The sequence below is a fragment of the Mytilus edulis genome, chromosome 2, assembly GCF_963676685.1.
Source record: "Mytilus edulis chromosome 2, xbMytEdul2.2, whole genome shotgun sequence".
Classification (NCBI taxonomy): domain Eukaryota; kingdom Metazoa; phylum Mollusca; class Bivalvia; order Mytilida; family Mytilidae; genus Mytilus; species Mytilus edulis.
In genome coordinates, this window is record NC_092345.1 from 85331346 (window position 1) to 85359334 (window position 27989).

Sequence of the window (27989 nt, forward strand, 5' to 3'; positions counted from 1 at the left end):
GGAATTTTGGATCCTCAATGCTCTTCAACTTTGTACTTGTTTGGCTTTATAAATATTTTGACATGAGCGTCACTGATGAGTCTTATGTAGACGAAACGCGCGCCTGGCGTACTAAATTATAATCCTGGTACCTTTGATAACTAATTAGCTTATCTGTAACTATATGTTCATTCTATTCCACTGTATTATACCACTAGACCCTCCTTAGACATCTTCACTTGAAAATTAGGGAAAATTCATATTTATAAGACGGCTGGCTATGAATTTCATTGTATGGTCAACTGGACATGGTAAAACAAGCAGTCATAAATCGTTTTGTGATTATGCAGACCTGACCATCAGTAAAATTTCCTACATATATAATATGAGTTATTTTGTTTTAGTTGTCATGTGTATAATAGGCATAAAATCTTGTCAGTTTTATAACTCGAGTCATTAAGATTTAGAATTAGAATCTACAATTCCAATTTTATTGTAGAAAAAGTTCTGTTAAATGAGACGATGTATTCAATCTTTTGATAAAGCAATATTATGGAAATAACTAATCATAATGTTTGTTAACTCTGTTCCTAATTCGTTAGAACATGAAAAATCTTACTCTGTGAAGAACCGCAGTGGCTGATTCGTAAACGGATCTTTTACACCGAAGAAAATATCACCAAAAAGTTCGATTTTTTTATTTGTTGAATTTGGTGGATTGATATTTCACCAGAAAGTCTGTATTCAAATGGCTATTAATCTTGCACATCTACCGGCCGTCTGATTCTACACTCATGAATATGAAGCACAGAATATATCCGAAACATAAAAAAAACCAATAAAACATGTGAAAAGATTTATAAAGTCTAATTTCAGATAATATATTGGTGATTTCCACTTTTCAACAACCAACATTTTAATAAAGTACAAAGTTAAATGGCCATGATGTCATAAATACCAAAAAAATACAGCTATGGTAATATTCCTTCCGCAGACAATCGAATTCAAAATTTTGTCAAACTATTTAGTAGTACAAAGTATACGATGAACATGAACATAACAATGATGAAATCACATAGTATAAAAACAAGAGGCTCTCAAGAGCCTGAATCGCTCACCTGAATTTTTTTGGTTTAATCTCTCATCAATGATTATTTTGGCTTTTCAATTTATTTAAATGTTCTTTGAATCGTCCTATTTTCTTCAAAAGCAAAAAAAAATCATTTTCTCCTATGTTCTATTTTAGCCATAGGAGCTATGTTTCTTGACATACAAGGAAATGAAATAAAAAATTTATACTAGATACTCTGAAACTCTGAAACTCTGAAACTCATTTAGCCTAAGTTTGGCTGAAATTGATACAGCAGTTTCATAAGAGAAGATTTTTTAAAGTAAGTCAACATGATGAACAAATTTTGAAAAAAGTCTTTAAAGGGCAATAACTCCTAAAGAGGTCAATTGACAATTTTGGTCAAATTGACTTATTTGTAGATCTTACTTTGCTGATCATATTTGCTGTTTACAGTTTATCTTTATCTATAATAATATTCAAGATAATGACCAAAAACTGCAAAATTTCCTTAAAATTACCAATTAAGTGGCAGCAACCCAACAATTGGATGTTTGATTCATCTGAAAATTTCAGGGCTGATAGATATTGACCTAATGAACATTTTTACTCCATGTCAGATTTGCTCTAAATGCTTTCGTTTTTGAGATATAAGCCAAAAACTGCATTTGACCCCTATGTTCTATTTTAAGTAACGGCGGCCATGTTTTTTGACGGATCAAAAATCAAAGCACACACTTTGTGCAGGATAATCTAAGGAACAACCATGTTAAGTTTTAACCAAATCCAATCAGTAGTTTCAGAGAAGATTTTTTAAAGTTAGCAAATATGATGAACAAATTGTGAAAAATTGTCATTAAAGGACAATAACCCCTTAAGGCGTCAATTGACAATTTTGGTCATATTAACTTATTTGTAGATCTTACTTTGCTGATCTTTTTTGCTGTTTACAGTTTATCTTTATCTATAATAATATTCAAGATAATGACCAAAAACTGCAAAATTTCCTTAAAATTACCAATTAACTGGCAGCAACCCAACAATGGTTTGTTTGATTCATCTGAAAATTTCAGGGCTGATAGATGTTGACCTAATGAACATTTTTACTCCATGTCAGATTTGCTCTAAATGCTTTCGTTTTTGAGATATAAGCCAAAAACTGCATTTGACCCCTATGTTCTATTTTAAGTAACGGCGGCCATGTTTTTTGACGGATCAAAAATCGAAGCGCACATTTTGTGCAGGATATACTAAGGAACAATCATGTTAAGTTTCATTCAAATCCATTCAGTAGTTTCAGAGGAGAAGATGTTTGAAAAATTGTTAACGACGACGACGACGACGACGACGACGACGACGACGACGACGGACGCCAAGTGATGAGAAAAGCTCACATGGCCTTTTAGGCCAGGTGAGCTAAAAATACTAAAAATCAATGTTGGTCATATACAAATGGCTTGAATTAAATAAATAGAACATAAATCCTAGTAAATCAAAATAATATTTCATTGCCTTCGCATTGATGAGATTAATCGCCAAGAAAATGTTAATGTTTTTTTCAATAATAACCATGCACTGTAGTATAGCTATTTTCATTGGAAATAAAAGTTTTATGTCACATGAGAACCAACTGTGCTCCTCTTCTAGTCGATTTGTTCCTTTTTTCTCTTTAAATAAAGAATTTATTATTATTATTATTCATATGAGGCAGACATCATACAGGAGCTCTTATGATGACCGAAAAGATGCTAGCGTTATCCAGTAGCTTCACGCTATAAAGGTGTTTGTATGACATAAATAATTCAAGGTAAAACGCATCTATCGCATCTAATTTGAAAAAAAAGATATTACAGATACCGGGTTTAGTCTGCCTCATAATTTGACTTACGGCAAGACATCGATAATGAGGATGAGTTGAAAAGAAAAAATCACGACAAAAGAGGAGATTTCAGCTTTCGAATTGCAAACTTTAATTTCGATATAGAAATATATTTCTATAGCGCCTGATTATGGAGTACAGATCACCAAGTTGATAGGATAATACATATCTCGCATTTCCTATCATAATTTCATTGATAGAGGATAGCTGCCAACAAGGTAGCTATTATTTGCCATTTGAGTATGGACTTTCCTTTTAGAAATTTCCTCTGAGTTCAGTATTTTTGTGATCTTGCTTTTTTAACCAACATGCCACTTGTGAAGCAGGATCTACTTACCCTTCCGAAGCACCTGAGAACACCACGTTTTTTTGGGATCGAATTGTATTCTCAGTCGATTTAGTTTTCTTTGTGTTTTGTAGACTGTTGTTAAATTACAACGACATTCCTCTTTCTATTCCACTACACTATCGGCGTCTGGTATAGAGTCGTGTATATTTCTGCATGTATTCTCACTTCTTCTCGGAATGCCAGCATCCGTCAGCATTTCATTGCAGTCCTGTTCGGCAGGATGTTTCTTTGATTTTTCGCCAATACTCTCAGGTTGTGTATGCAATAACTGTTGAACAACTGAGTTGGTTGGTATAGATGAACTTAGATTATCTTCCGATGTCTCATTCATTCTCCCTTCATCCAGCAAATTTTCACACCATTGATCATTATATTTTTCTTTTATATTCTCAGGTTCTGCTAGGATGGTGTCTTCTTTGGTGTTTAACTCTTGCAATGGTGAAGTTCGATCCATAGACAGCATATTCCCAGGAACAACAGTATCTGGAAAATCATTCCCAAATTGTTGTTTCGTCTTCCGGCGATTATCTTCTTTTTCGTCGTCAACCATTATGTTCTTTTCGGTCTCCGCAGGCTTCATAGATCCATCTTTATCTGACAGTGAACTTTGATGTCCTTGTATTGTATAAATCGTCAAAGTCTCAACTTTTGCGATGTTGACAGATGATTCATTATTCGACACACTTCCAATATTCGTTTTCTTTGAAATAAGGGGGCTGGGAGGCTTGTTGTCATTACATGGGATCTGCGTGTTGTCTGTTATACTATCGTCTTGATTTAGACAGTTCATCTGTGGTACAGTTCCATGCGTGTCGTTAAAAAGTTCTACTGGAACAGGTGCGTTATTTCCTTCTTCTTGCAAAGGTGTTTGCTGGACGCCAGAACTGTCTACAATAATTAGTTAAATGATTTATAGTAAGCTTTATAATATCTCAACAGTGCGTAAATGCACATTAATAAATCATTCAACCAATCAATCACCTGTGCAATACTCTTATTTTATTCGGTATAGGATAACTTCTTTTTTCTATAATGAAGCAAAAGCTCAGATTTATGATTTAATTTTTGAAACAATGAAAACAGTATTTTAATAAGGGCTATAAGTTAACGGGAAATACTCCATGTAAAACAGAATAGATGCGACAATCGAATCAAACTCTTATATTCAATTACATTGTCATTGAGATAAAATCAGAAATGAAAATTACTTATAATCATGTACAAGAGATTGACAAGGTAAAGCTAACGGCCACCTTTCCCGCAGAAAATATCTTTACAATAAAAGTCATCGAAGAATTATAATTGTGTACGCCAGGAGCACGTTTCGTCTTCATCAGTCTCTTCAGTGACGCTCGAATAAGTTTCGGATCCAGAATTGTTTTGTTTATGAACGGGCTAAGTGTCACTGACTGACGTAGAGGGGTCCCGCTCAAGTCATGCCTCAGCGATTAACTAAATAATCAACCAAATGTTTCCCTAAATAGGGACGAGCATTACGAACGAAATATTGCAAAAACTTGAGCCAATTTATTACAGCTAAAATAATCTATTCCTGAGGTAGAAAATCCTTGTGTTGCGAATAATTCAACATTTTATAAACAGTAAATTTATAGAAATATGATCATATCAATTGATATTTCAAGTCAAATCAATTTGCTGACTACCGGGGTGGTGGAATGTCCACTGGCATAATTTGGGATCGGCTCAGTAGTTGTAAACCAGATGCTCCGCAGGGCGCAGCTTTATACGACCGCAGAGGTTGAACCCTGAACGGTTGGGGCAAGTATGGACACAACATTCAAGCTGGATTCAGCTCTAAATTTTGATTGTGATTAAATAGTTGACACAGCATAGGTTTCGGACACAGAATGAATGTGGTCTAATGAACTTAAAATATTTTTTTTTGCCTTTGAGGAATTTACTATGCTGTTGAATATTAATCCTCTCAAAAAAATGTTTGAAGAAATTTTCTTTTTATTTATGAAATCTGAAATGAGAAAAATTTACCCCCCCCCCCCCCCCCCCCCATTTTTTTTCACATTTCCCTTATTCCAAAACTGATCTCAATTCAAATTTCTAATGGAGTTTGCAACAATAACTACTCATTTAAATACATCATAAAATATCAAAATGTAACAAAAGGGGCTTGTTATCACTGAATGGTAAAGATTGTTTTAATTTATCAGTTGGTAGTAAAAGTGAATATACATTGTATATTGTATAAAACAATGATTTAAGTTGATTCAACTACTATTCTGGACAAAGAAAGATAGCTCCAATTGAAAATTTCTTGCTAATTTAGATATTTCTTGCTATTGCGCAATACTGTGCAATTGAAAATATTTGCTATTGCACAATACTGTGCAATTGAAGATTTCTTGCTATTGCTCAATACTGTGCAATTGAAAATTTCTTGCTATTGCACAATACTGTGCAATTGAAGATTTCTTGCTATTGCTGAATACTGTGCAATTGAAAATTTCTTGCTATTGCACAATACTTAATATAATAATTTTGGATCCTGATTTGAACCAACTTGAAAACTGGGACCATAATCAACAAGAGGCTGTCACAACGACAGCAAACCGGATTTATTAATATTTATTTGTGTCCTGGCAATATCACAAGAACCATTACTGATGAATGGTGAAATTGAAAATCATCAATATCAAATTTGACCTCCATTTTGTCATCAGTATCAACATATTAAAATTTGAAAAGCTTAGATTGAATGGTTCATGAGTAAATGCAACAACGTGAATGGAAACGCCATTTTACAATCTTTCAAGAACCATAACTCCTGAACGGTAAAAGTCAAAATCGTCATTATTGAACTTGACCTCTATTTTGCCATCAGTAGCAACATATAAAAATTTCAAAAGCTTTGGTTGAATGGTTCATGAGAAAATGCACGGACACGACTGGAAACACCATTTTTCAATCTTTCAAGAACCATAACTCCTGAACGGTAAAAGTCAAAATCGTCTTTATTGAACTTGACCTCTATTTTGTCATCAGTAACAACATATTAAAATTTGGGAAGCTTTGGTAGAACAGTTCATGTGTAAATGCACGGACACGACTGGAAACTCCATTTTTCAATCTTTCAAGAACCATAACTCCTGAACGGTAAAAGTCAAAAATCGTCATTATTATAATTGACCTCCATTTTGTCATCAGTAACAACATATTAAAATTTGGGAAGCTTTGGTAGAACAGTTCATGCGTTAATGCACGGACACGACTGGAAACTTCATTTTTCAATCTTTCAAGAACCATAACTCCTGAACAGTAAAAGTCAAAATCGCAATTATTGAACTTGACCTTCATTTAGTTGTCAGTAACAACATATTAAAATTTTAAAAGCTTTGGTTGAACGGTTCATGGGTTAATGCACGGACAACATTTGATTGCCGCCCGCCCGCCCGCCCGCCCGCCCGCCCGCCCGCCCGCCCGCCGTACATCCCCAAATCAATAACCGACATTTTTGTCACAAAAATCCGGTTAAAAATCTAAGTACATGTTTAGATTCAGCATATAAAAAAAGCCCAAGAATTCAATTTTTGTTAAAATCAAATTTTAGTTTAATTTTGGACCCTTTTGACTTTAATGTAGACCAATTTGAAAACGGGACTAAAAATTAAGAATCTACATACACAGTTGGATTTGGCATATCAAAGAACCCCAATTATTCAATTTTTGATGAAATCAAACAAAGTTTAATTTTGGACCCCGATTTGGACCAACTTGAAAACTGGGCCAATAATAAAAAATCTAAGTACTTTTTTAGATTCAGCATAACAAAGAACCCCAAGGTTTCAATTTTTGTTAAAATCAAACTAAGTTTAATTTTGGACCCTTTGGACCTTAATGTAGACCAATTTGAAAACGGGACCAAAAATTAAGAATCTACATACACAGTTAGAAAAATTAAGAATCTACATACACAGTTAGATTCGGCATATCAAAGAACCCCAATTATTCAATTTTTGATGAAATCAAACAAAGTTCAATTTTGGACCCTTTGGGCCCCTTATTCCTAAACTGTTGGGACCAAAACTCCCAAAATTAAAACCCAACCTTCCTTTAGTGGTCATAAACCTTGTATTTAAATTTCATAGATTTCTATTTACTGATACTAAAGTTATGGTGCAAAAACCAAGAATAATGCTTACTTGGGCCCCTTGTTGGCCCCTAATTCCTAAACTGTTCAGACCTCAACTCCCAAAATCAATCCCAACCTTCCTTTTGTGGTCATAAACCTTGTGTTTAAATTTCATTGATTTCTATATCCTTATACTAAAGTTATGGTGCAAAAACCAAGAATAATGCTTACTTGGGCCCCTTGTTGGCCCCTAATTCCTAAACTGTTGGGACCAAAACTTCCAAAATCAATCCCAACCTTCCTTTTGTGGTCATAAACCTTGTGTAAAAATTTCATAGATTTCTATTCACTTTTACTAAAGTAAGAGTGCGAAAACTAAAAGTATTCGGACGACGACGACGACGACGACGACGCAGACGAAGACGCCAACGTGATACCAATATACAATCAAAAAAATTTCAATTTTTGCGGTCGTATAAAAATCATCAGAGATTCCAGGCTTCTAATATGTACGCCAGACCTGCGTTTCGACTACATATTAAAAGACTCACCAGTGACGCTAGAATCAGTTGCATTAAGTCTAATCAAAAATGAAGTTGATGACCTCCAATTAAGTTCCAAAAACTTGTGACAAATCTACACTTTGATTAGAAAAACCTAAGTACTTCGAATTATTCAAAATTTTGTAAACAGTAGATTTAAAAAAAAAAACATGAATATGTATAATATACATCGGTCCGTTTTTTTATTGCCGAAACGTGTTTTCCCACTATCGCCGGTGGTGTTGATATTTTTTAAGTGTAAATTTCGTATTGCATATAAGCAGTAAATTGAGCATTCAAAATTTGGAAAATAAAGTGTAATTCTGTTTTAAAATATTATAAAATATCTACCTTCAGTTTCATCCACATGCTTTCGTACCATAGCTAGAACACTGGTCATGCTAGCCTTTGTCAAGTAGTTTAAAAATCTTTTAATGGTAAGCTTTGAACAATGACGCTCAAAAAATTTGTCAACTGGATCTTCCTCTTTCTCTGTAATTTGATAAATATACAATATTGGATGGAGACCTCGAAACTGACGGTAATTTATTTATAATTTATTTAGTATCCTACAAAATGTTGGTACATACTAAAAAGTATTCTGGTATACATTTGTCTTCTCATCTTTGTTTGTTACTATAGATAACCATAATCATGTATTCTAAATTTATAAGCAGATTAATATAGTACATGTCATAAATAGGTTAGCAGTGGCAAGTAACAAAATGGTATCCTTCTAAATAAAACAGTTAAAATGATTGACACGTTCTCTATGTGTCTGTGAGATATTTAGCAACAATAAGTAACCAATTTCAAATCGCATTGTAATTTGGAACCTTGTAGTACAATTTTAGAGAGATCTATACACTAAGACACACGTTATTGTCTAAAAACTAGTTAAATGCTTGTTTTGGGTTCCCTTTTGTCCCTTATTCTTGCAATTGTTGGTGCGATTACCCCCATACTCAATCCAGCCTTCCCTTTTTTCCGACGTAGTCGGTATAGTTTCGGTTTGTGCCCTTTGAACTTAAGGACGCTTAACTATGGCAACAGAATACGCATGCTCGAAAATCCTTTCTGTGATTGGACAAAATGCTGTCATGGTGGGTGATTTGGTTGTGTTTGAAAAAACGTCTAGTTAATTATATCGTGATGGAAAGCAAGTGAAAAACTATAAATATTTGAACTAGATCTTACAAAGATTTATATTTACTATACTATATATAAAAATATTAATTTTCGCGAACCATTTAGGTCACGGAAATTTCAAAATATGGCATCAGTAAGGAGAGTTGTGCAAATAATGTGAATACACAGAACCCCCATCCAAATTATCTTTAGCTAAAAGTATTCATCATTTTCTATTTTATATGTACCAGCAACATTCCATTTTTCTATAATTTCGATTGAAATATTCCAAAATCTGAGTTAAAATCGATCGAATGCCCCAAATAAACATTGTCTGATTGGTTGAAGTACTGTGGCGTCAATGATTAGCATAATAAGCCTCGATGTTAAGCACACGCTTCACATGAATAAGGAGAGTTTTACAAATAATGTGAATACACAGATCCTCCATCCTATTTATATTTTTCTGGAAATGTTGCAGTGTTCATCATTTCTGTTTTGATTCTGCTCACAACATTCCATTTTTTCTATAATTCCGATTTAAATATGTGGAACCCGCAATAAAAATAGATGGCCTCAATGATCTAATAGCAACGCAAAAAATTCCGTTACCCTGAGTTCTACGATGTTACATTAGACTGGGATCCGGCCCAATCTAGCTGCGCGTCGTAAGGTCAAGATTAGCCAGGATCCCAGTCTAAATTATGTTACATAAACCGAAAACCATATCACACAATTACAGAACTTTGCGCTCAAATGTAATTCTTGGGGGAGTATACGGGTAACTTCGTTTACGAAAATTTATACACACTTTATCATTAACATATTACCTGGCTTTTGCATATTCACTATTTTTTATTCTGAACTGTAGTCGAATTCAATTCTATACATTTTTTTTTACATGAAGCAATAGGAGTAAGAATATTTATTTAGCGCCAATTTAACCAGCATCACAACAAAATTATTTACCGGTATTTTTGTGAAATTTCAGTTCTATAGGTTATCAATTAGAGAAATGTTGGCAAGTATTACTTATTTATGTTAAGGTTCTACTGATGTGATTCTCTAGACCTTTTTGACGGTCCGTTTTATCCCTTTTATCTCAATACTATCTCCGATGACAGGAATGTCAACTCGACCTATTCGTGTCGAAAGTGAAAATCCACTCTATTTGATGAAATAATTTCTTCTTCAACGGTTCATGCATTATTTTTGTATTATTTGATAACCAATCACATTCACGTTGCATGTTTGCATGAAAATGGTTATGTACATGTATTAGTGAATTGTAAGGGCGATGCAGCATGCGAGGTCAGTGCGCGATCACGTGACATTATTATATGTAAACAAACATGCTCCCCGTGTAACACGTGTCTGAATTATCCTTTTAAAGTGTTATGAATCTTTCAATCACTATTTTATGATATTTTTCTTTTTGTTTTTAGGTTTGCATATCAGTAGTCCAAGTGAATTAGAAATAGTTCCGAGTTGTGTGTGTGTTTTTTTTTTAATAGTCTATAGAATTAGAAGGTAAGTCTACATAAGTTATATTTACATGTCATGTAACTAAAGTCTAAAAAGATGACTCCACTTTCCCTCTATATTTAAAACCCGCTTACCAATTTAAACAGCATTTGCTCCCCTTGAAAGCTAATTTGCCCCTTCCCCGTCATTTCCCTTTAAATTGCTCAAAAGTCATACTTATAGTCCATTTACATTAACGGCTGATTTGTGATTTTACCAAATTTTCATATTGAACACATTTGACCATTCAGTATGAGTTCCCATGTTTTTTTGTCTTATATGAAGGAGGTTTTAGGTCATCTTTTTCTAAACACCTTATTGCTATTTGTCTGTCTGGATTGTTAAAACCACAAAATCAGATAGTGATGAATATGCAAGTTTTCAACAATCCCGGAAATTACACTTTATTTAATTATCGCTATTTAGTCCAATCTGGGAAAAACAGTAATACACTGTATGTACAACTTTCTGTTTGGGTCATGCGACTGAAAATAAAGGTTTTTTACTAGAGAGCTGAGGGAGGAAAAACTTTAGAAAGCGATCATCAAGAAACTTTAATAGTTAATAATCCACTATTTTTCGAAATTGAAAATTGAAGTAAAAAATTATTTTGTTTTAAGTATTTACAATAACTTTTTGAATAAGTTAAAACGGGTCTCATTAAAAAGTATTGTGCATGGTGAATTGTTTCAACGGCCCCCAGATAGCTTCAACTGGATGAAAAAGTTGTGTAATTTTAGAATTCATCCGGTATGGAATAAATAGCGATTAGGTGTATTGACATCCACGAAAAAATATAGGAAGTAAGATACATGTAACTCCCCTTTAGGTTTTGATAAATATTGGATATGACATTAAGAAGTTATAAAACTGTATTCTTTGAATATGTTTCTAGCGTAACATGCACGCTTAGTACTGCTTTTTATACGTCCGTCAAAGACGGGACCTATTATGGTATACAAATGTCAGGTGTCCGTCTGTCTGTCCAGCGTAAACATGTGGCACCGTAACTTGAGAACGACTTATCCAAATTTCATGAAACTTAATATAGTTGTTTCTTATGATGGTCACATGATCTGTATACTTTTTGGTGAAAATAAGATTAAAACTTTTTGAGTTACGGCACATTGTAACTTAAACAGGGGGGTGTTTTTTTCACATGTCACACCGTATCTCAAAAACAATTCTTGATTATGGCTTAAAACTTTAAACACTTCTTAGTTACATTAATCTAAATATCTGTATACTTTTTGGTGATGATTCAAAATTTCATATTTGAGTTATTAAGTATTTATCATGTTTTTTCCAAGTCCGGATCCATAATTAGTTTCAAAAACTGGAAGTGTGCCATTTGGCCACAGACCACAATTAATTTCTCTATCATTTCTTTAGAACATTTTGTATCATTAAAAAAATTGCACCATGCACTTTTGTCAAATTTTTTGTGTGTCTTATGTATAGCACTAGTCCAAAAATATATCCAAAATTCAGAAAGATTGAAGCAATCACTTTTACAAATTTAGCCAATATACATCCATACCCCTATGGACAAGTCAAGAGATGTTCTGAAAACTGTAAATATGACCTTTTTGCACTTGGCCTAATCACTCATTCCATATCAAAATGAGTTTAAATACAACATCCAAAAAATTATTTTACCTCTCATCTTTCATTTCCACCCAATAAAATCTAAGAAATGAGTGGGGAAGGGAAAGAAAAAAAATTAAGGATAAATACACTCTAATTAAAAGGAACTACATTCGTGAACAACAAAAAGCGGGGTCATTAATTGTGGTCTTGGGCCATTTGCAATGTTTTTGAAGCACCTGCTGTGCAAATTTCTTGGATTTTAATCTATTTGGAATACCTTTTGACATTAATAAAATGTTTTACTGGCTTTCTATGCAAGAGGAAGCAAGAGAGAAAAAATATTATGTCATTTATCAGAAGCCTGTGTCAAAAACAGGGTCGGTTGATAATTATTATTGTTTTTTTTTTTTTGAAAGATCCAATAAAAAAGTTAGGGTCGGGGCTAAAAAACAGGGTCGGTCAGGTTACCTGAAACACAGATTTTTTTTCTCGGCCCAAGGAGAGTTGTTAAAATAATGTGAATACACAGAACCCCCATCCAATTACAGTTATTTTTGGAAAACAAATAGTGTGATTTGTCAAATTCAGCTGATTTTTTAATCGTCTTGAAAAAAGTGTACATTTTATGAGGGGGGATAATCCCGAGCTTAAAAACACCCGATCCCGGAGTCCCGATAAAGGTCCTATCCCCCCTCTTTTATTGTCATGTCTAAGAATTACTGTTTAATCTTCATTTGGCAAGAATACTTCAATAAGATACCCCCATACATGTATATGGACAGATCATATGTTATCCTCTGTCATTTGAAATTGTGATGCCAGAATGCATTCCCCCCCCCCCCCCCCCTTCTTCATAACCACCATCTTGACCATCTTTTCTTGACCATCTTAAATGAAAAAGTTTAGACGGTAAACTATGTTTGAAACACGTGTGTCACTCAAACGACTTTAAAGTAGTCTCCCTGATCAATTACTTACATCAAAGTCAAAGGATAATTCAAGTTTTAAATCGGAGATTTTTCTTGCCCTTTAACATTTATTGTCACAACAACAACTTTCTTTTCTAAACTATCTTTATATGGAGAGGAGACGTCAAAAGAGTTCTTCAAACACATGAGTCGAAAAGTGGTAAATAACTCCTGTATGTGACATTTAGTGGAAGTCATTCAACCATATCATTTTGACAAACAATTCAATCAACACCTTTATTAATTAGTCCTTTGTTGTCGATAGCTGTAAATTGCAATCAGCTGATAATTGATTTTCTGTCAAAATCTTAATGAGGTCAAGGTGAATTCCGAGTATTGTCTGATAAGTTAAAGTCTGAGAAACTCGAAAAAAGTAAATAAACAAGAAGGAGGAAAATAAATCTTTCTATATATTTCTTTCGCCAAATTCTTAAGCAAATGACGAATTTTCATCGCCACAAGTATTATTTTTTCGCAAATTGGGAAAAATGGCGACGGCCAGCGGAAACCCTGTGTGAGGACACCCTATAAAGCTTGTGCTCGTGTTGTGCTAAAACATTTTTAGTATGCTGAAAAATACCAACATTAGAAAAATAAACAAATAATTGATATTGTAAAATATCATTGGTTGAAGAGCCAATGATTTACATACATGTATATACATAAATATATCAACCATAAAATACAACTGAATTAATTTACACCACAACTGTTGGAAAAAACCTTTATGTCTATCATGTATATAACTTATCTCATTCTAGTCCATTCAACTGACAGAATCAGTGTAAATTTCATGAATTCTTTAATATCATTATACATGTATAATCATGGACTATTCTTTTATATAGCAATATCTGTTAGCCATTTAGAGGTCTTTTGCATTTAAAGTTCAGTTTAAGTGGGCTTATTTTGGGAAAACGAAGTCAATTTCCAGATCATAGTTTACATTTTCTTTATATTTTGCTGTGTCAAGATAACCTCAATATCAAGGACAATATATAGACCCAAAAACCGTTTATCACATTCTACACTTGAGATTTTAGCAGGAAAGACTGTGATTGGAGTATTTAACCATTGCAACTTTTTAATTTGATCTCCTCCACTAATTGAAGTAGAATATTTAATGAAGGTGTGTCCACAATTTAGAATATGTTTATATATGTACAGAAATGATGTTGAACCTGTTTTATAAATTGAAAAGGTTACATTTTCCCCCTTATTTCAAAATCTAAGCTTGAACCTCTGCGGTCTTACAAAGTTGCCCCCTGCCGGGAATCTGGTTGTAACATGTACAACAATCAAAGATCAACCCACACTAAACTGAATGTAATTGAAAGACATCTAGAGGTTGATATCAGAGGCAGATTTAGGGGGGGGCCTGCTTTTTGAGACAAAATTTGGTTGCTTATATAGGGAATCACTGAATCATGACTTGAGCGAGCCCCCTCTTAGGTCAGTCAGCCCCCACTTAAAAAAATTTCTGGATCCGCCACTGGATATACAGTATCTAACAGAAGATGAAAAAGGGAACAATATGGTGAATTTTAGAGATTTATATTATTTCATGTACATGCATTTGAAATATATCAGATATATTGTTTGATTTTTTTTAGTTCTAAGTTCCAAGGTGACCTAGCTTCCATTTTAGAAATCGGATTTAAATGCTAGTCTATCAGAGGGATTTTTCCTTTTAATTGGTTGTAGATATGGAATCTTATTTTACCATGAAGTCAGATTTGAAAATGACTTTGGGAATGAAGATGTTGTAAAGACTGAATGTCAGTTTTAGTCTTATATACAAACATGTATGTACTTTATAATTTTAGTCTTGCATGTATATAATTATGTGTACAATACATATATCACTGATTCAGTGGCAATGGTAAATAGACACTGACAAGTCTTAGATCTATAATATTTTATAGTTTTGAATGTTTTGTCCATTGACTAAAACTAGGTGGAGGTTTGTGTGTTCTTATTTCCAACAGAGGTACACTCAACATATATCAATATGTGCATTAAGCAAATTGATAGTTGCTAGATACGGAATGATTATACAACAAGAAAGTTTTAACCTGTGTATATATATACTTAAAATATGTTAAAAAAAATCATGTCTTTTTCAGGACTTCCAAATCCAACCATGTAGTATGGAATGTCGTTGAGATGTGGTTTTGGTCAATGGATGTTAATGAAGGACCAGTAGTACAAAGTATATCACTGGATTTAGCTCTTTGTCTAAGTGTATTATTAAAGTACTTTGCTTTGAGCTCAGTTCATTGTTATGCAATTCATTCTTTGTGAAATAAAGATTTGACAGAAGACTCTCATGTACAAGGATTTGTCAAAGTAGTACCACCTCTATTTACAATGTAAGTATTAGGGAGATAAAAGCATTCTATTTTGATTTGAACCAAACATATTATATAAAAAAAGAACAAATTTACCCAAGAATGCTACTCCCACTACTAGCAATATGATGCTAGGTTGTTTTAATACATCTGTAGACTTTACTGCCTACTTATGACTCAGTCCTGAGTGTAAATGGTCCTTCAACTATGTGGGGAAAAAATTATAAGGCCTATCTAGGCTTATCAATTTTGAAACTATATTTCATTGTACATATTTGAAATTTTTATACAACCACAGAAATTTTTGCAGTTGAAATACATGTAGGTATCCTGTCGTCGTCTTCCCAAGACGGATGGTTTCCAGATAATAACTTCAGTATAAGTAAAAAGGAAGCCATTAAATTATAACATAATATTTATAATCATAAAAGGAAGCTTGGGATTGTTTTGGGGCGGTTATATATATATAGTCCCTAAGGTTTATGAATAAGGGTTCCAAAGGTGCCCAAAACAAGCATTAATCTTGTGTCAGTACAAAAAGTTGTGTATAAGTATTTCAATTGTTTTGAAACTGTACCATAATATTTAATACCATAAGTTGAAGTTTGGGGTCTATTTTGTGGGTTATGGGGCAAACAGTCGAGGAATTGAGGGCAAAAAACAAACATTTTTGTAGATTCAAGGCAATAAATTGGAGTTATCTTTCTTTGTCCAGAATGGTTGTTGAATTAATATTACCTAAAACCATTGCTTTATGAAATCTTCTTTGAAAATTGGAGTTATCTGTCTCTGTCCAGAAAAGTAGTTGAATCGACTTAAAATAATGCTATGTATACAATATACAATGCAAAATTCACTTTACTACCAACTGATAAATTTAAGCAGTCTTTAATAGCCATTCAGTGATTACAAGCACTTTGATTATCATTCTAGGGTTATCCCCTTTCACAAATGGAAAAATTTCTCAAGTTTGTCTCAACTAAATTTAGTGAAATGTGTATACAAATGCTTATTACCAGTACCTCTAAACTTGGTTTAAGTTCAATTTTTAGCAGCTTCACTTTTACAGTTCTTGATTTATGTACCTTTATAACGTTATATGCTAGCGGAGGCATCATCACCATGACTGTATGACATTTACACTTTAATACTTTATGATGTATTAAAATGAGTAGTTGAATAATTACTGTTGCAAACTCCATTAAAAATTTGATTTGACATCATTTTTATACAACCGCAAAAATTGAAAACTTTTTGGTTGTACATTGGTATCACGTTGGCATCATCGTCTTCATCCAAAGACATTCGGTTTTCGCACTCTAACTTCAGTAAAAGTAAAATGGAAATATATGAAATTTAGACACAAGATTTATGACCATGAAAGGAAGGGTGGGATTGATTTGGGGTATTTTGGTCTCAACAGTTTAGGAATAAGGGGCCAAATTAGCATTGTTCTTGGTTTTTGCTCTATAACTTAAGTTGGTTAACAGAAATCTATGATATTTTAACATAAGGTCTATGGCCACATAAGGAGGGTTGGGATAGATTTTGGTAATTTTAGTTCCAACAGTGTAGGATTTAGGGGCCAAAAAACAGGCCCCAAATAAGCATTTTTCTTGGTTTTTGAACAATAACTTTAGTATAAGTTAATTGAAATCTATAAAGGTTTATGACCACAAAAGGTAGGTTTGGATTAATTTTGGTCCCAAGGAATAAGGGGCCAAAATTAAACTTTGTTTGATTTCATCAAAAAAATGAAATACGGTATTGTGCTTCTTTGATATGCCAAATCTAACCATGTCCAAATTCTTAATTTTAGGTCCTGTTTTCTAATTGGTCTACATTAAAGTCCAAAGGGTCCAAAATTAAAATAAGCTTGATTTTAATAAAAATTGAATTCTTGGGGTTCTTTGATATGGTGAGTCTTAACATGTACTTAGATTTTTGATTATGGGCCCAGTTTTCATGTTGGTCCAAATCGGGGTCAAAAATTATTATACTAACTGAGTATTGTGCAATAGCAAGAATTTTCAATTGCGCAGTATTCTGCAATAGCAAGAAATCTTCAATTGCACAGTATTGTTCAATACCAAGAAATTTTCAATTGCACAGTATTGCACAATAGCAAGAAATCTCCAATTGCACAGTATTGTGCAATAGCAAGAAATTTTTAATTGCACAGTATTGCACAATAGCAATAAATATTCAATTGCACAGGATTGTCCCTTTTTCAAATTGGTTTACATTAAGATCCAAAGGGTCAAAAATTGAACTTTGTTTCATTTCAACAAAAATTGAATTCTTAGGATTCAAAACGCATTGATCTCAGGAATTTCTTCACTGTCGTTCCCTCAATAACTGCATTAAACAGTTTCTAATCATTATTCATTCGAAACCATTTTATTATACCAATGTCTCACACACAACATAATATAGTATACTGTTGTCTATTAGTCCATCATCCACACTTCAGACAATAACTAGAAAACACTTCCCCCTACTTTCAAGAAAATTTGTTGAAATGTTTATATCTATTGACATAAGCTCCACATCGATTTTATAAATTTTAGAATTTTCATTATCATGTATTGAAGAGAGATTTTATCCTTAAAAAAGAGAGAATTTTCCAATTTTGAACAATAACACAAAAATGCATCCATCACCTTTAATTAAACTTTGGTGAATTGTTTACACCATTGACCTAAGGTCCCTTTTGATTGTAATAAATTTCAGATTATACATTTCTGTGTTATGAATTTTTATATATGCTAAAAAAAAGAAGGGATTTTATAGTTTTTGGACACCTTTAAGTGCAGGAGTTTCTGGCTACATTGAAAACCCATTGGAGGCCTTCAGCTGTTGTCTACTCTATGGTTGGGTTGTTGTCACTTTGACACTATCCTCATTTCCCATCTCAATTATTCACATAAACACTTCCACATCATTTTATAAAACTTGGGTGAATTGTCTATGTCTGTTGACTTCAGCTACATTCCAAAATTTAAAACAAGATTAACAACTACAGGTCCCCAAATAGCCTTCAACAATGACAAAAGCTCATACAGCACAGTCAGCTATAAAAGACCTTAAAATGACAAATATAAAACAACTGAAATGAGAAAACAAATAGACTAATAATTGTACAAAACAAAATAGTTCAACCTTTAAGCAAGCTTAAAAGGAATCAAGACATATCATGCGCTTACAGTGCAGCTATTTATTAACAAACTCCATATTCAAACACTCAAACAACTAATTCACAGAGAGGGGTGGAAGTTGAAGCCCCCCCTTTTTTTTATCAGTCAATGCATTTGAATGAAGACATGTACACATCAACTCAATTTGTTAATACACATTTCCAGTCTAGCTTTCAATACATTTGTAACGACCTTTAACCCCACTGACAATTTGCGTCTGTGTCCATACTTGTTTTATTAAAATAATTGTTTCTCCAATAGCTCTTTGCATCCGTGACAGCTGTTTATTCGGGACAATTATATAATTTTTAATGTAAACTTTGTTGTACGAAATGGTATCTTTGTGCTTCTGAAGGGTATCGAAATAATAGTTTTAAACATATACTCAAATTTAAATACGTCGGATATCTTTTTTAAAGATAGTTCTTGTTAATAATTAACTTTGTGGTACAATGTTTATAGAGATATACATACAATGTACACTTACACACAAGTTATTGTCCGGAAACTACAAAATGCTTTTTTTGGCCCCTATATCCTAAACTGTTTGGAAAACCATAACCCCAAAATTCAATCCCAGCCTGCCTTTTTTTATGCTGAACCTTCTTGTAAAATTTCATAAAGATCAATGCATTTAACCTAAGGTGGTTGTCCGCAAACCAAATGCATCTTCGGACGACGCGACGACGACATCATACCATTATACGAACTCCTAAAGACGGAAACAAAACTTTTTTTTCGAATAAGATGCTAGATATTGTAGAAGCTTCTGTCCAGATTCCATTTTAATTCCATGAGAAATGACGAAAAAAGTCCATTTATCGGGAAAATTAAGAAAAACGAAAAAGTATTTGTTTTTGCTGCAGACATGGTCTTTTATTCATAAAAAGTTTATTAAAATTCTATGAAGGTTTGACAAAGATGTTGATGTCTTTAAAATTTCAACTCAAGACTGAAGCTCAACGTGTTAAAACTGCAAAACACTATGTCCATTCGTCAATGAAATACGGAAAAATGAAGGAAAAATATAAATTGGCTGAATATGGATTCTGTCTTTAGATCATAAAAAGCTTCTGTCCAAGTTTCCAAATTTTTGACTGCCATATTGACCTTACGTAAAGCTTTAAATGAATGGTATGTAGACAAATTATATTATATTATATCAGTATGACATTAAAAGTTTGACATTAAACTTAATACTGTCTGTCTGCTCACTGACCTAAATCTTTTACAATCTCGTAGTTAAGCTTCATCTTCGTGGCCAATTTTTTCCACTGTTTGTTTTTACGTAATTCATCCTCCCATGGCTCAACATATGTATACGGTATCTGGCTCAATTTGGTATCTGTAATTTCAAATTCTGATTTTATATATGCCTCAAGCGCACATTGTATACATTATGATTATTAACAACGATTGTGGATGAAGTAGGGTGCATGGCTGTTATATCTACATTTACATGTAAGAAACCCATAATTTGCTGGAATTCGCTGTAAACCGAATGAGATAAGCAAATTATTTTTAAAATAGAAGAAAAGAAAAATGCCTTGATTTATAATTCAGAAACCATGAGAGCTAATGAGTTTTCACAAATTATACTGAAAACAATGGGTAGGATTTAATTTAAAGAAGAAGAAAAAAGGATTTTAAATATTATTTGGAATGTTGGCTTTATTCAATTAACTCTTTAGTTCATTGATCTTCGTAGATAAACTACAATCATGTTAGCATAAATTCAGATTAAAGCCTACTAGATATTTATATCATCTTCTAACTGAGAACTGCCACATCAGCTTAAACTGAATATCATAGAGGGTTCTTCGTGTAGTTTCTTACTACAGGCTGTTTTTTAATTAATAATTGGAAACCAAGAGGCGGAGACTAATAACAAAGGTTAGCCACTAATCTATAGAAACCATGTTAGGTACTTATCCAATTGCTGTAAATGTTGTGCAAATCAACATTTTTTTTAAATCTAATCTTCGTTTTTCCCCAATGGAAATACGGGAATCTTTTGTCTTTTTGAGAATCGTTCAGCCAATTGAAACCAGAATATGACAAACACGTTTTCATATATGTGATACTAGTACACGTTGAGTTTTGTTACTTCGTTGTACATCGATCTATTACTTTTCTCGACAGTAAGAACCTGCTGGACCAGACATCTCCTATCTTTCATATACATGTAAAAAAAAGTCCTCATCAGCCTGTGGACTACTCATCTAAATAAAAACGGTTTACAATGAGTAAAGGTGTATACTTCACATTGTAGTGTGTAGGAAACTGATTAAGTTGTGAATTGCTTATTAAAATAAATATGACTTCCTTGTTTTTGATTGAGAATTGAAATAAGATGATTTCTCATCAAATAAGGTTGCCAAGCTATTTATACAGGATGGCAAGCTATTTATACAGGATGTGAGCCTAAACTTATTTCCTTTTCTAATGTGATTATACTTCAAATGGACTTTCGTCACTTTTATTCTACTGCTTAGATAGATAATCGTACCAAGTGTAAAAATACTAGATTCGTTCTCAGAGTCACTATCTTCTGTGTCTTGGGTGGCTGCGTCCTCATGTTGTGCATGTCGTATATTGTTCCTAACATTTGGCGTAGTCTGAAAGTTAAAAGATGAAATACAGTTAATATTTCTCGTTATATACAAAAAGTGTATCATCAGGTTTAAATACAACTTTATCTTACCGTGGACTTATACATTGGTCATTTATCAAGTAAAACATTATTTGTTATGATAAATTGAATTCAGCGTTTCTTTTTATATTAAAATCTAATACCAGATAAAGAAAATATTAACTATACAATAAAAGTTCACTAATGGAAAATATTAAAAAAAAAAAAAAACAGAGGGCGCAGCTTTATACGACCGCAGAGGTCGAACCCTGAACAGTTGGGACACGTCTGGACACAACATTCAAGCTTGATACAGCTCTGAATTAGGATTGTGATTTAATAGTTGACACAACATAGGTTTCTGAAACAGACTGAATGTGGTATAAAAACTTAAAGTTGGAAACGTTTAAATTGGACATATACCTATTATATGGTACAATATCCAAAATCACAATACATGATTAGATTCAGCATATCAAAGAACCCCAAGAATTGAATGTATGAAGAAATCTAATTAAGTTCAATTTTGAACCCTTTAGACCTCAATGCTGACCAATTTGATAACTGGGCCCAAATATCAAATATCAAAAATCTAAATACATATGTTTAGATTCAGCATATCAAAGAACCCCATATATTCACTTTTGATTGAAATCAAACAAATTTTTATTTTGGACCTCGATTTGGACCAACTTGAAACCTGGGCCTATAATAAAAAATCTAAGTACATGTTCAGATTCAGCATATCAAAGAACCCCAAGCATTCAATTTTTGTTAAAATCAAACTAAGTTTAATTTTGGACCCATTGAACCTTAATGTAGACCAATTTGAAAACGGGACAAAAAATTAAGAATCTAAATACACGGTTAGATTCTGCATATCAAGGAACCCTAATAATTCAATTTTTGATGAAATCACACATAGTTTAATTTTGGACCCTTGTGGACCCGTAATTCCTAAACTGTTGGAACCCAAACTCAAAAAATCAATCCCTTATGTGGTCAAACACCTTGTGCTTAAATGTCATAGATTTCTATTTGCTTATACTAAAGTTATTGTGCGAAAACCAAGAAAAATGCTTATTTGGGCCCTTTTTGGCGCCTAATATCTAAACTGTTGGAACCAAAACTCCTAAAAACAATCCCAACCTTCCTATTGTATAAACCTTGTGTTTAAATTTCAAAGATTTCTATTTACTTATACTAAAGTTATTGTGCGAAAACCAAGAAAATTGCTTATTTAACTCCCAAAATCAATCTCAACCTTCCTTCAAGTGATATTGAACCTTCTGGCAAAAATTTATAGAGATCCGTTCACTAAAACTAAAGTTATTGTCCGGAAAATAAATGCGTCGACGACAACATGATAGCATTATAAAAAAAAATTTACGATCGTATAAAAATCAGTCTGCTTCCCAACAAGTCATTACAACCAGGTACATGCGTACTTGAATTCATACTACTCACATTGCTAGGACATGGACTTTAAAAAATTCTCCACTGTCAAGTTCTGACGTTATAAGTAAAAAAAAACAAACAAGAATAGTGTATCGACCAATTAAATATCCTTTTCGTGGTTGATAACATTATAATTTGAAAAGGGATTTTTTTTTTCTGAGCTTGGGTCTTATTTCAACTTCACGTTTTCAAGATCTTTATAAAGTTTTCAACATAGTTGTCCCCAACAGACGTTTTCGAGATAAAAGACCAACTTGTATTTTACCCATATGTTCTATTTTTAACCAAGTCGGCCATGTTGGTCAGGGCAGAAGATTTTTTGAAAGTAAATCGACGACGACGGACGTCGGTAACCATCCTCATTTTCGGGATTCACGTCTGTTACACATGGCACAGGAAATATCTATGAAAACAAAATGTTCAACGTGTTTTATCAAATTTTTGAATATCAAATTTTCATTGCCTTAAGCCTCGGTCACACCTTACCGGATAGCACGAACGGACGCCTAACGGATGAAAATAAAAGTTGTCCGTTGACAAAATTGTTATCCGTTGGGAGTCCGTTGATGTACTGAACGAATAAAACGTACGCGTAACGAATGCATAACGGACACACAACGTACGAGAAACGGAAACGTAACGGACAGAACGGATGTCGAACGTACATTCAACGGACGAGTACCGCATAAAACGGACACCTAACGGAAGCGTACCGGATAAAACGGATGAACAAGATATACAGAAAAATTAAAGGCAACAATTATAATACATGTAAATCGCAAAAATATTCAAAATGTTTCTATGTAACTGGTTTTGGTTTGTTCTTCAAAATGTCGTCAAAGGGCAGTTTCTGGCCTGAATAAGAGCTGCTTGATTGTGAAGACGTGCCCTTACTCTATTAAAATCGATTATGAATAATAAGAATTCATGAACATCAAAAAATCTAATTGGCATTTCTGACGAGAATTTTTTTATTGGCATTTGTCCGTTTCAGATCCGTTCATCATCCGTTTTATCCGTTATACGTCCGGTAGAAGTCCGTTTCATATTCGTTCAACATCCGTTTTAACCGTTAGACGTCCGTTAGAAGTCCGTTGGTGAATTTATCTGCCAGACCTCCAACGGATGTATAACGGACACGTAACGGATACAAAACGGAAACGAAACGGACGAGTACCGTACAATACGGACGCCTACCGGACGTTCCACGGACATTTCATCCGTTGGACGTCCGTTCAAAGTTTTGAACATGCTCAAAATCTTTCACCGGACAAAACGGACGTCGACAGATAAAACGTACGCTTTACGGACATGCAACGGATATGGACGGACGTCTAACGGATACGAACGGACGTCTAACGGATAAGAACGGACGTCTAACGGACATGAACGGATTGAAAAAAAAGTTATCCGCTAGACATCCGTTCGAGCTATACGTTAAGGTGTGACCGAGGCTTAAATTTACACTTTACAGTTCATCGGTGTCAACATGATTAATATAAAATTTCAAAGTAAACAAGTAAGCAGACAGTGAATCAATGTTCATGTTATAACATTGTCTCTGATTTTAAATGCAGGAAAAATGTAATTTTCTTAATTATCTGTTTGAAGTTATAATTACTAAAATAAAAAAAAAAAAAAAAATATTTGCTTTCATCAGATATATACACTCAAAGATAAAATGGAATGTGTCTTCAGTGTACTGACGGGAAATTATACATAATAGGCAAAAAATCACTAACACAAGCTTAACTATAAGCTAGGTTACACTGTTTTTAACGTGCACTCTTAACTCTTGAGATTAGTACTCCGTATGTCAGATTACCTTGCAAACTACGGAAAACACAGACACAGGATAAAAAAAAACCGAGAAAACATTCTTGCAAGTACGAACAAGGCTGTAAGAAAAATGTTAGACATGTTTATAGAACTAAAGGCACTCGATAAAAAAAACCCGAGAAAACATTCGTGCAAGTACGAACAAAGCTGTAAGAAATTCAAAAATAGTTTAAACATGTTTATAGAACTAAAGGCACAGGATAAAAAGTTACCAAGGCTGAATTGAAAATGTTAGACATGTTTTGTATGAAATATATAACCTATAAGATGTTGCCCCTAATGTTACTAAGAAGAACCCTTTAAAACAAAAAGTTACCGACCAAATAATATACCATTTAGAAGTAACAATCAGTGAAACTTGTGAGGGTGGGGCAAAGGGTTTCCCCTTACCGGATACTTAATTCTTATATCAGAACTTGGACACGTCAAAGCATTCCAGGCGGCATATGCAGATTTTAGGTTGATATTTTGTTACACGCCATTATTCCGACAGCCCATTGGTCAGACAGCCAATTGGTCCGACAACCCATTAGTCCGACAACCCAATAGTCCGACAACCCATTGCTCCGACAGCCCAATACTCCGACAACCCATAAGTCCGACACTTATCAAGTCAAGTATCAGGGTATCAGGGTAAAATAAAAATTGTGTGTCTGTATTATGACGTTTCGATATGTAATAACATATTTTAAGAAATAACCGTATATATAACATAAGGCTATGGTAGTTCGAATACTTTCTGTTTACCCAATTTGAAATCTGTACATATAATAGAACAGAAAAGAATATTTCATTTTCCAAATTAAAGGATCTATAAAGAGCATATAAATCAAGAACAACCAGTGATGGTGCGAGCTACTGATGATACCCCCGCCCAAATATTTCGTTGTTGAGTTGTGAATCTGAAAGAACATCACACAGTATAGCTGACTTATATAAACCTTGAAACCAAATTTCAGAGATCATTGTCTTGTAGTTCCTGAGAAAAATTTGACGAAAATTTTCAACTTGGCTGTCATGTGAAAAGTGTTCATTAAAGAACGTTGTTTAGTAATGAATCTGAAAACGCATCACACGATATAGCCGACTTCAATAAACCTTTCAGAAATCCTTGTAATGTATGTAGTTCATGAAATAGATTTAACGAAAATATTCTTGGGACGGACGGACGAACTGACGGACTGACTGACTGACGGATTGACGGTTGGACGGACGGACAGACAGAGGTAAAACACATCAATAACCTCTAGAAAAAATGTGTTTAATCCTATAATACCCCCACTTTTTCGAAGCGGCGGTATAATGATTGGGTCAACATTAAGACTTTACAATACTAATATGATATAATTATCGTTATAGCACCATAAGCCTCAGTCACAATCGGAGCCAAAACAAAATAGAAAAAAAACCCTCACACATTGATTAGACAATTTGACAAAGACACAAGTAGGACAAGAATGTCACATAATGTCTTAGATTTCTCACTAGTTGTTATTGGCTTTTATACTGCACTCGTTCTATTTGAGCAGTCAAAATGCGTTGACTGTATATTTCCATGTCATATTCAGTCACTGACCCGATATCACTTTTACTTATGAATATTTAGATAGAAGTTGCCGAAATGTTCATGTCCGTCATACTTGTTTTTCGTAATAATGAAAAGTGAGAATGGAAATGGGGAATGTGTCAAAGAGACAACCCGACCAGAGAACAGACAACATCAGAAGGTCACCAAAAGATCTTCAATGCAGCGAGAAACATGATACCGTATTCATAATTGGAATTGCTCATCTTTTCTGAGCCCATATTTCGTCTTATTTGTCATGTATCTTATTTTTAAGGATCTGGGTATGTATTTGTCTCTTTGTTTTTCTCATTTTGACTGACGCTACATCAGTCCCTTTTTTGCGACAAAATTAATTTAAAAAAAACCTCAGATGAGTGATACAAGTGATAGAAAGTGTTGCGACCAAAGAGAGTGGGTAGTGTTATCCAACTCCGATATATTAATATTTATGTAGTTAATAGTGGTGAAACCTCACTCCCCTGATACGTGAAAGGGGGAAACCGAATATCTAGTGAAAGAATGTAGATCAAGACACAAAAACAGTGAACTAGAACAGCACAGACTGACAGTAGGCACACAAACGACGAAATATAAAGACAAATAAAATACCCAGACACGTAATTAAAACGAAAGAGGGACGAGGGTAAGGACTGAGCAGTTGCAATAAGCATGTGTATCTCAACTCCAATATACTGAGACATTTGAATATCCCTCATGGAAAGAATAATTGGAATCAAAACGGACAACCACAAATATAGAGAACGGAGTTGGTCTTTTTTGAGAAAATTTACCCATACTCATAAGAAAAATGCATTGTCGGAATAATGGGCTGTCGGAGTAATGGGTTGTCGGAATAATGGGTTGTCGGAGTAATGGGCTGTCGGAATAGTGGGCTGTCGGAGTAATGGGCTGTCGGAATAATAGTTGTCGGACTAATGGGATACCACCGATTTTTTTTACCATCTATCAATTTTGAATTGATTGATTATGCATGCATCTTTGTCATGTTTACAAGACTAAACCAATTTCAATTGAACATTACTGCAAATTATTGCTCCTAAATGTTGAAGAGAGGCGAAAGATACTACCAAAGAAGCATTTAAACTCAGAAGTCGAATACAAACAGACATGCAATACCATGGTAAAAAACTAACAAACAGCAGATACATAAAACAAAACACAGAAAAATAAAAACTCAGCAACACGAACCCCACAAAAATGGGGGTAATTTCAGGTGCTCTGGAAGGGTAGTCAAATTGTAAGAAGGGAGACATTTGTTTGTCTGTTGCAGACTGAAACAAACAAATCTTATTAACATTTTAAGAAAGCTACTGACCTGTGAATTGCTATAGGCTTGATTTTCTACACATTTCTTTGTTTGGCTACATTGCGTATTACTAGAAGGTGGCACTGTCGCTGTTGGCAATACCAGAACTGAGTGGAGAGCACGATGAATATGTGGATAATTCTGTTTCGCTTCCAATAAGATCTTGTCGGCAATCTCAGTATGACCATGCTTCTTAAGCGCATCAACAAAACTGACAAAACTCCTAGTGCTTCTGCTTCCAATGATATCCACCAATTTATCAACAGCTTCGGTGTTGGTCTTTTGTGCGATAATTGACTCTCTGTCAAATTGTGTGAGACCCCAAACCTCGCGATAAATTGCTGTAGCATTTACATTGTTACGAAGGGTAACAAAAAATTTCTGTAATATTTTCTTGGTATCTTCCGACATGATGATGACTTTTGTTTTCACTCATAAAATTATGTATGACGTAAAATGTATGACTGGTTTAAAACTATAAATAT

General features: G+C 33.7%; 1 protein-coding gene across 1 annotated transcript; it reads right to left on the reverse strand.

The window, feature by feature from the left end:
* Positions 1–822: 822 nt before the first annotated feature.
* On the reverse strand, positions 823–27989 carry LOC139510348 (uncharacterized). The gene is made up of 6 exons (XM_071296904.1): positions 27514–27989; positions 21191–21299; positions 19901–20026; positions 8275–8415; positions 2475–4164; positions 823–1073 (listed from the first exon to the last, which is right to left on the reverse strand). Exons 1-5 carry the CDS (start codon positions 27913–27915, stop codon positions 3380–3382), a joined length of 1563 nt encoding a protein of 520 aa, XP_071153005.1. The 5' UTR covers positions 27916–27989; the 3' UTR covers positions 823–1073; positions 2475–3379.

Coding starts and splice junctions, on each gene's coding strand:
- LOC139510348 (XM_071296904.1), bottom strand. CDS start 27,915: ATGTCGGAAGATACCAAGAAAATATTACAGAAATTTTTTGTTACCCTT. Junction 8,416..19,900: donor CGAGATTGTAAAAGATTTAG/GTCAGTGAGCAG, acceptor ATCAAATTACAG/AGAAAGAGGAAGATCCAGTT. Junction 4,165..8,274: donor GCATGTGGATGAAACTGAAG/GTAGATATTTTA, acceptor TAATTATTGTAG/ACAGTTCTGGCGTCCAGCAA.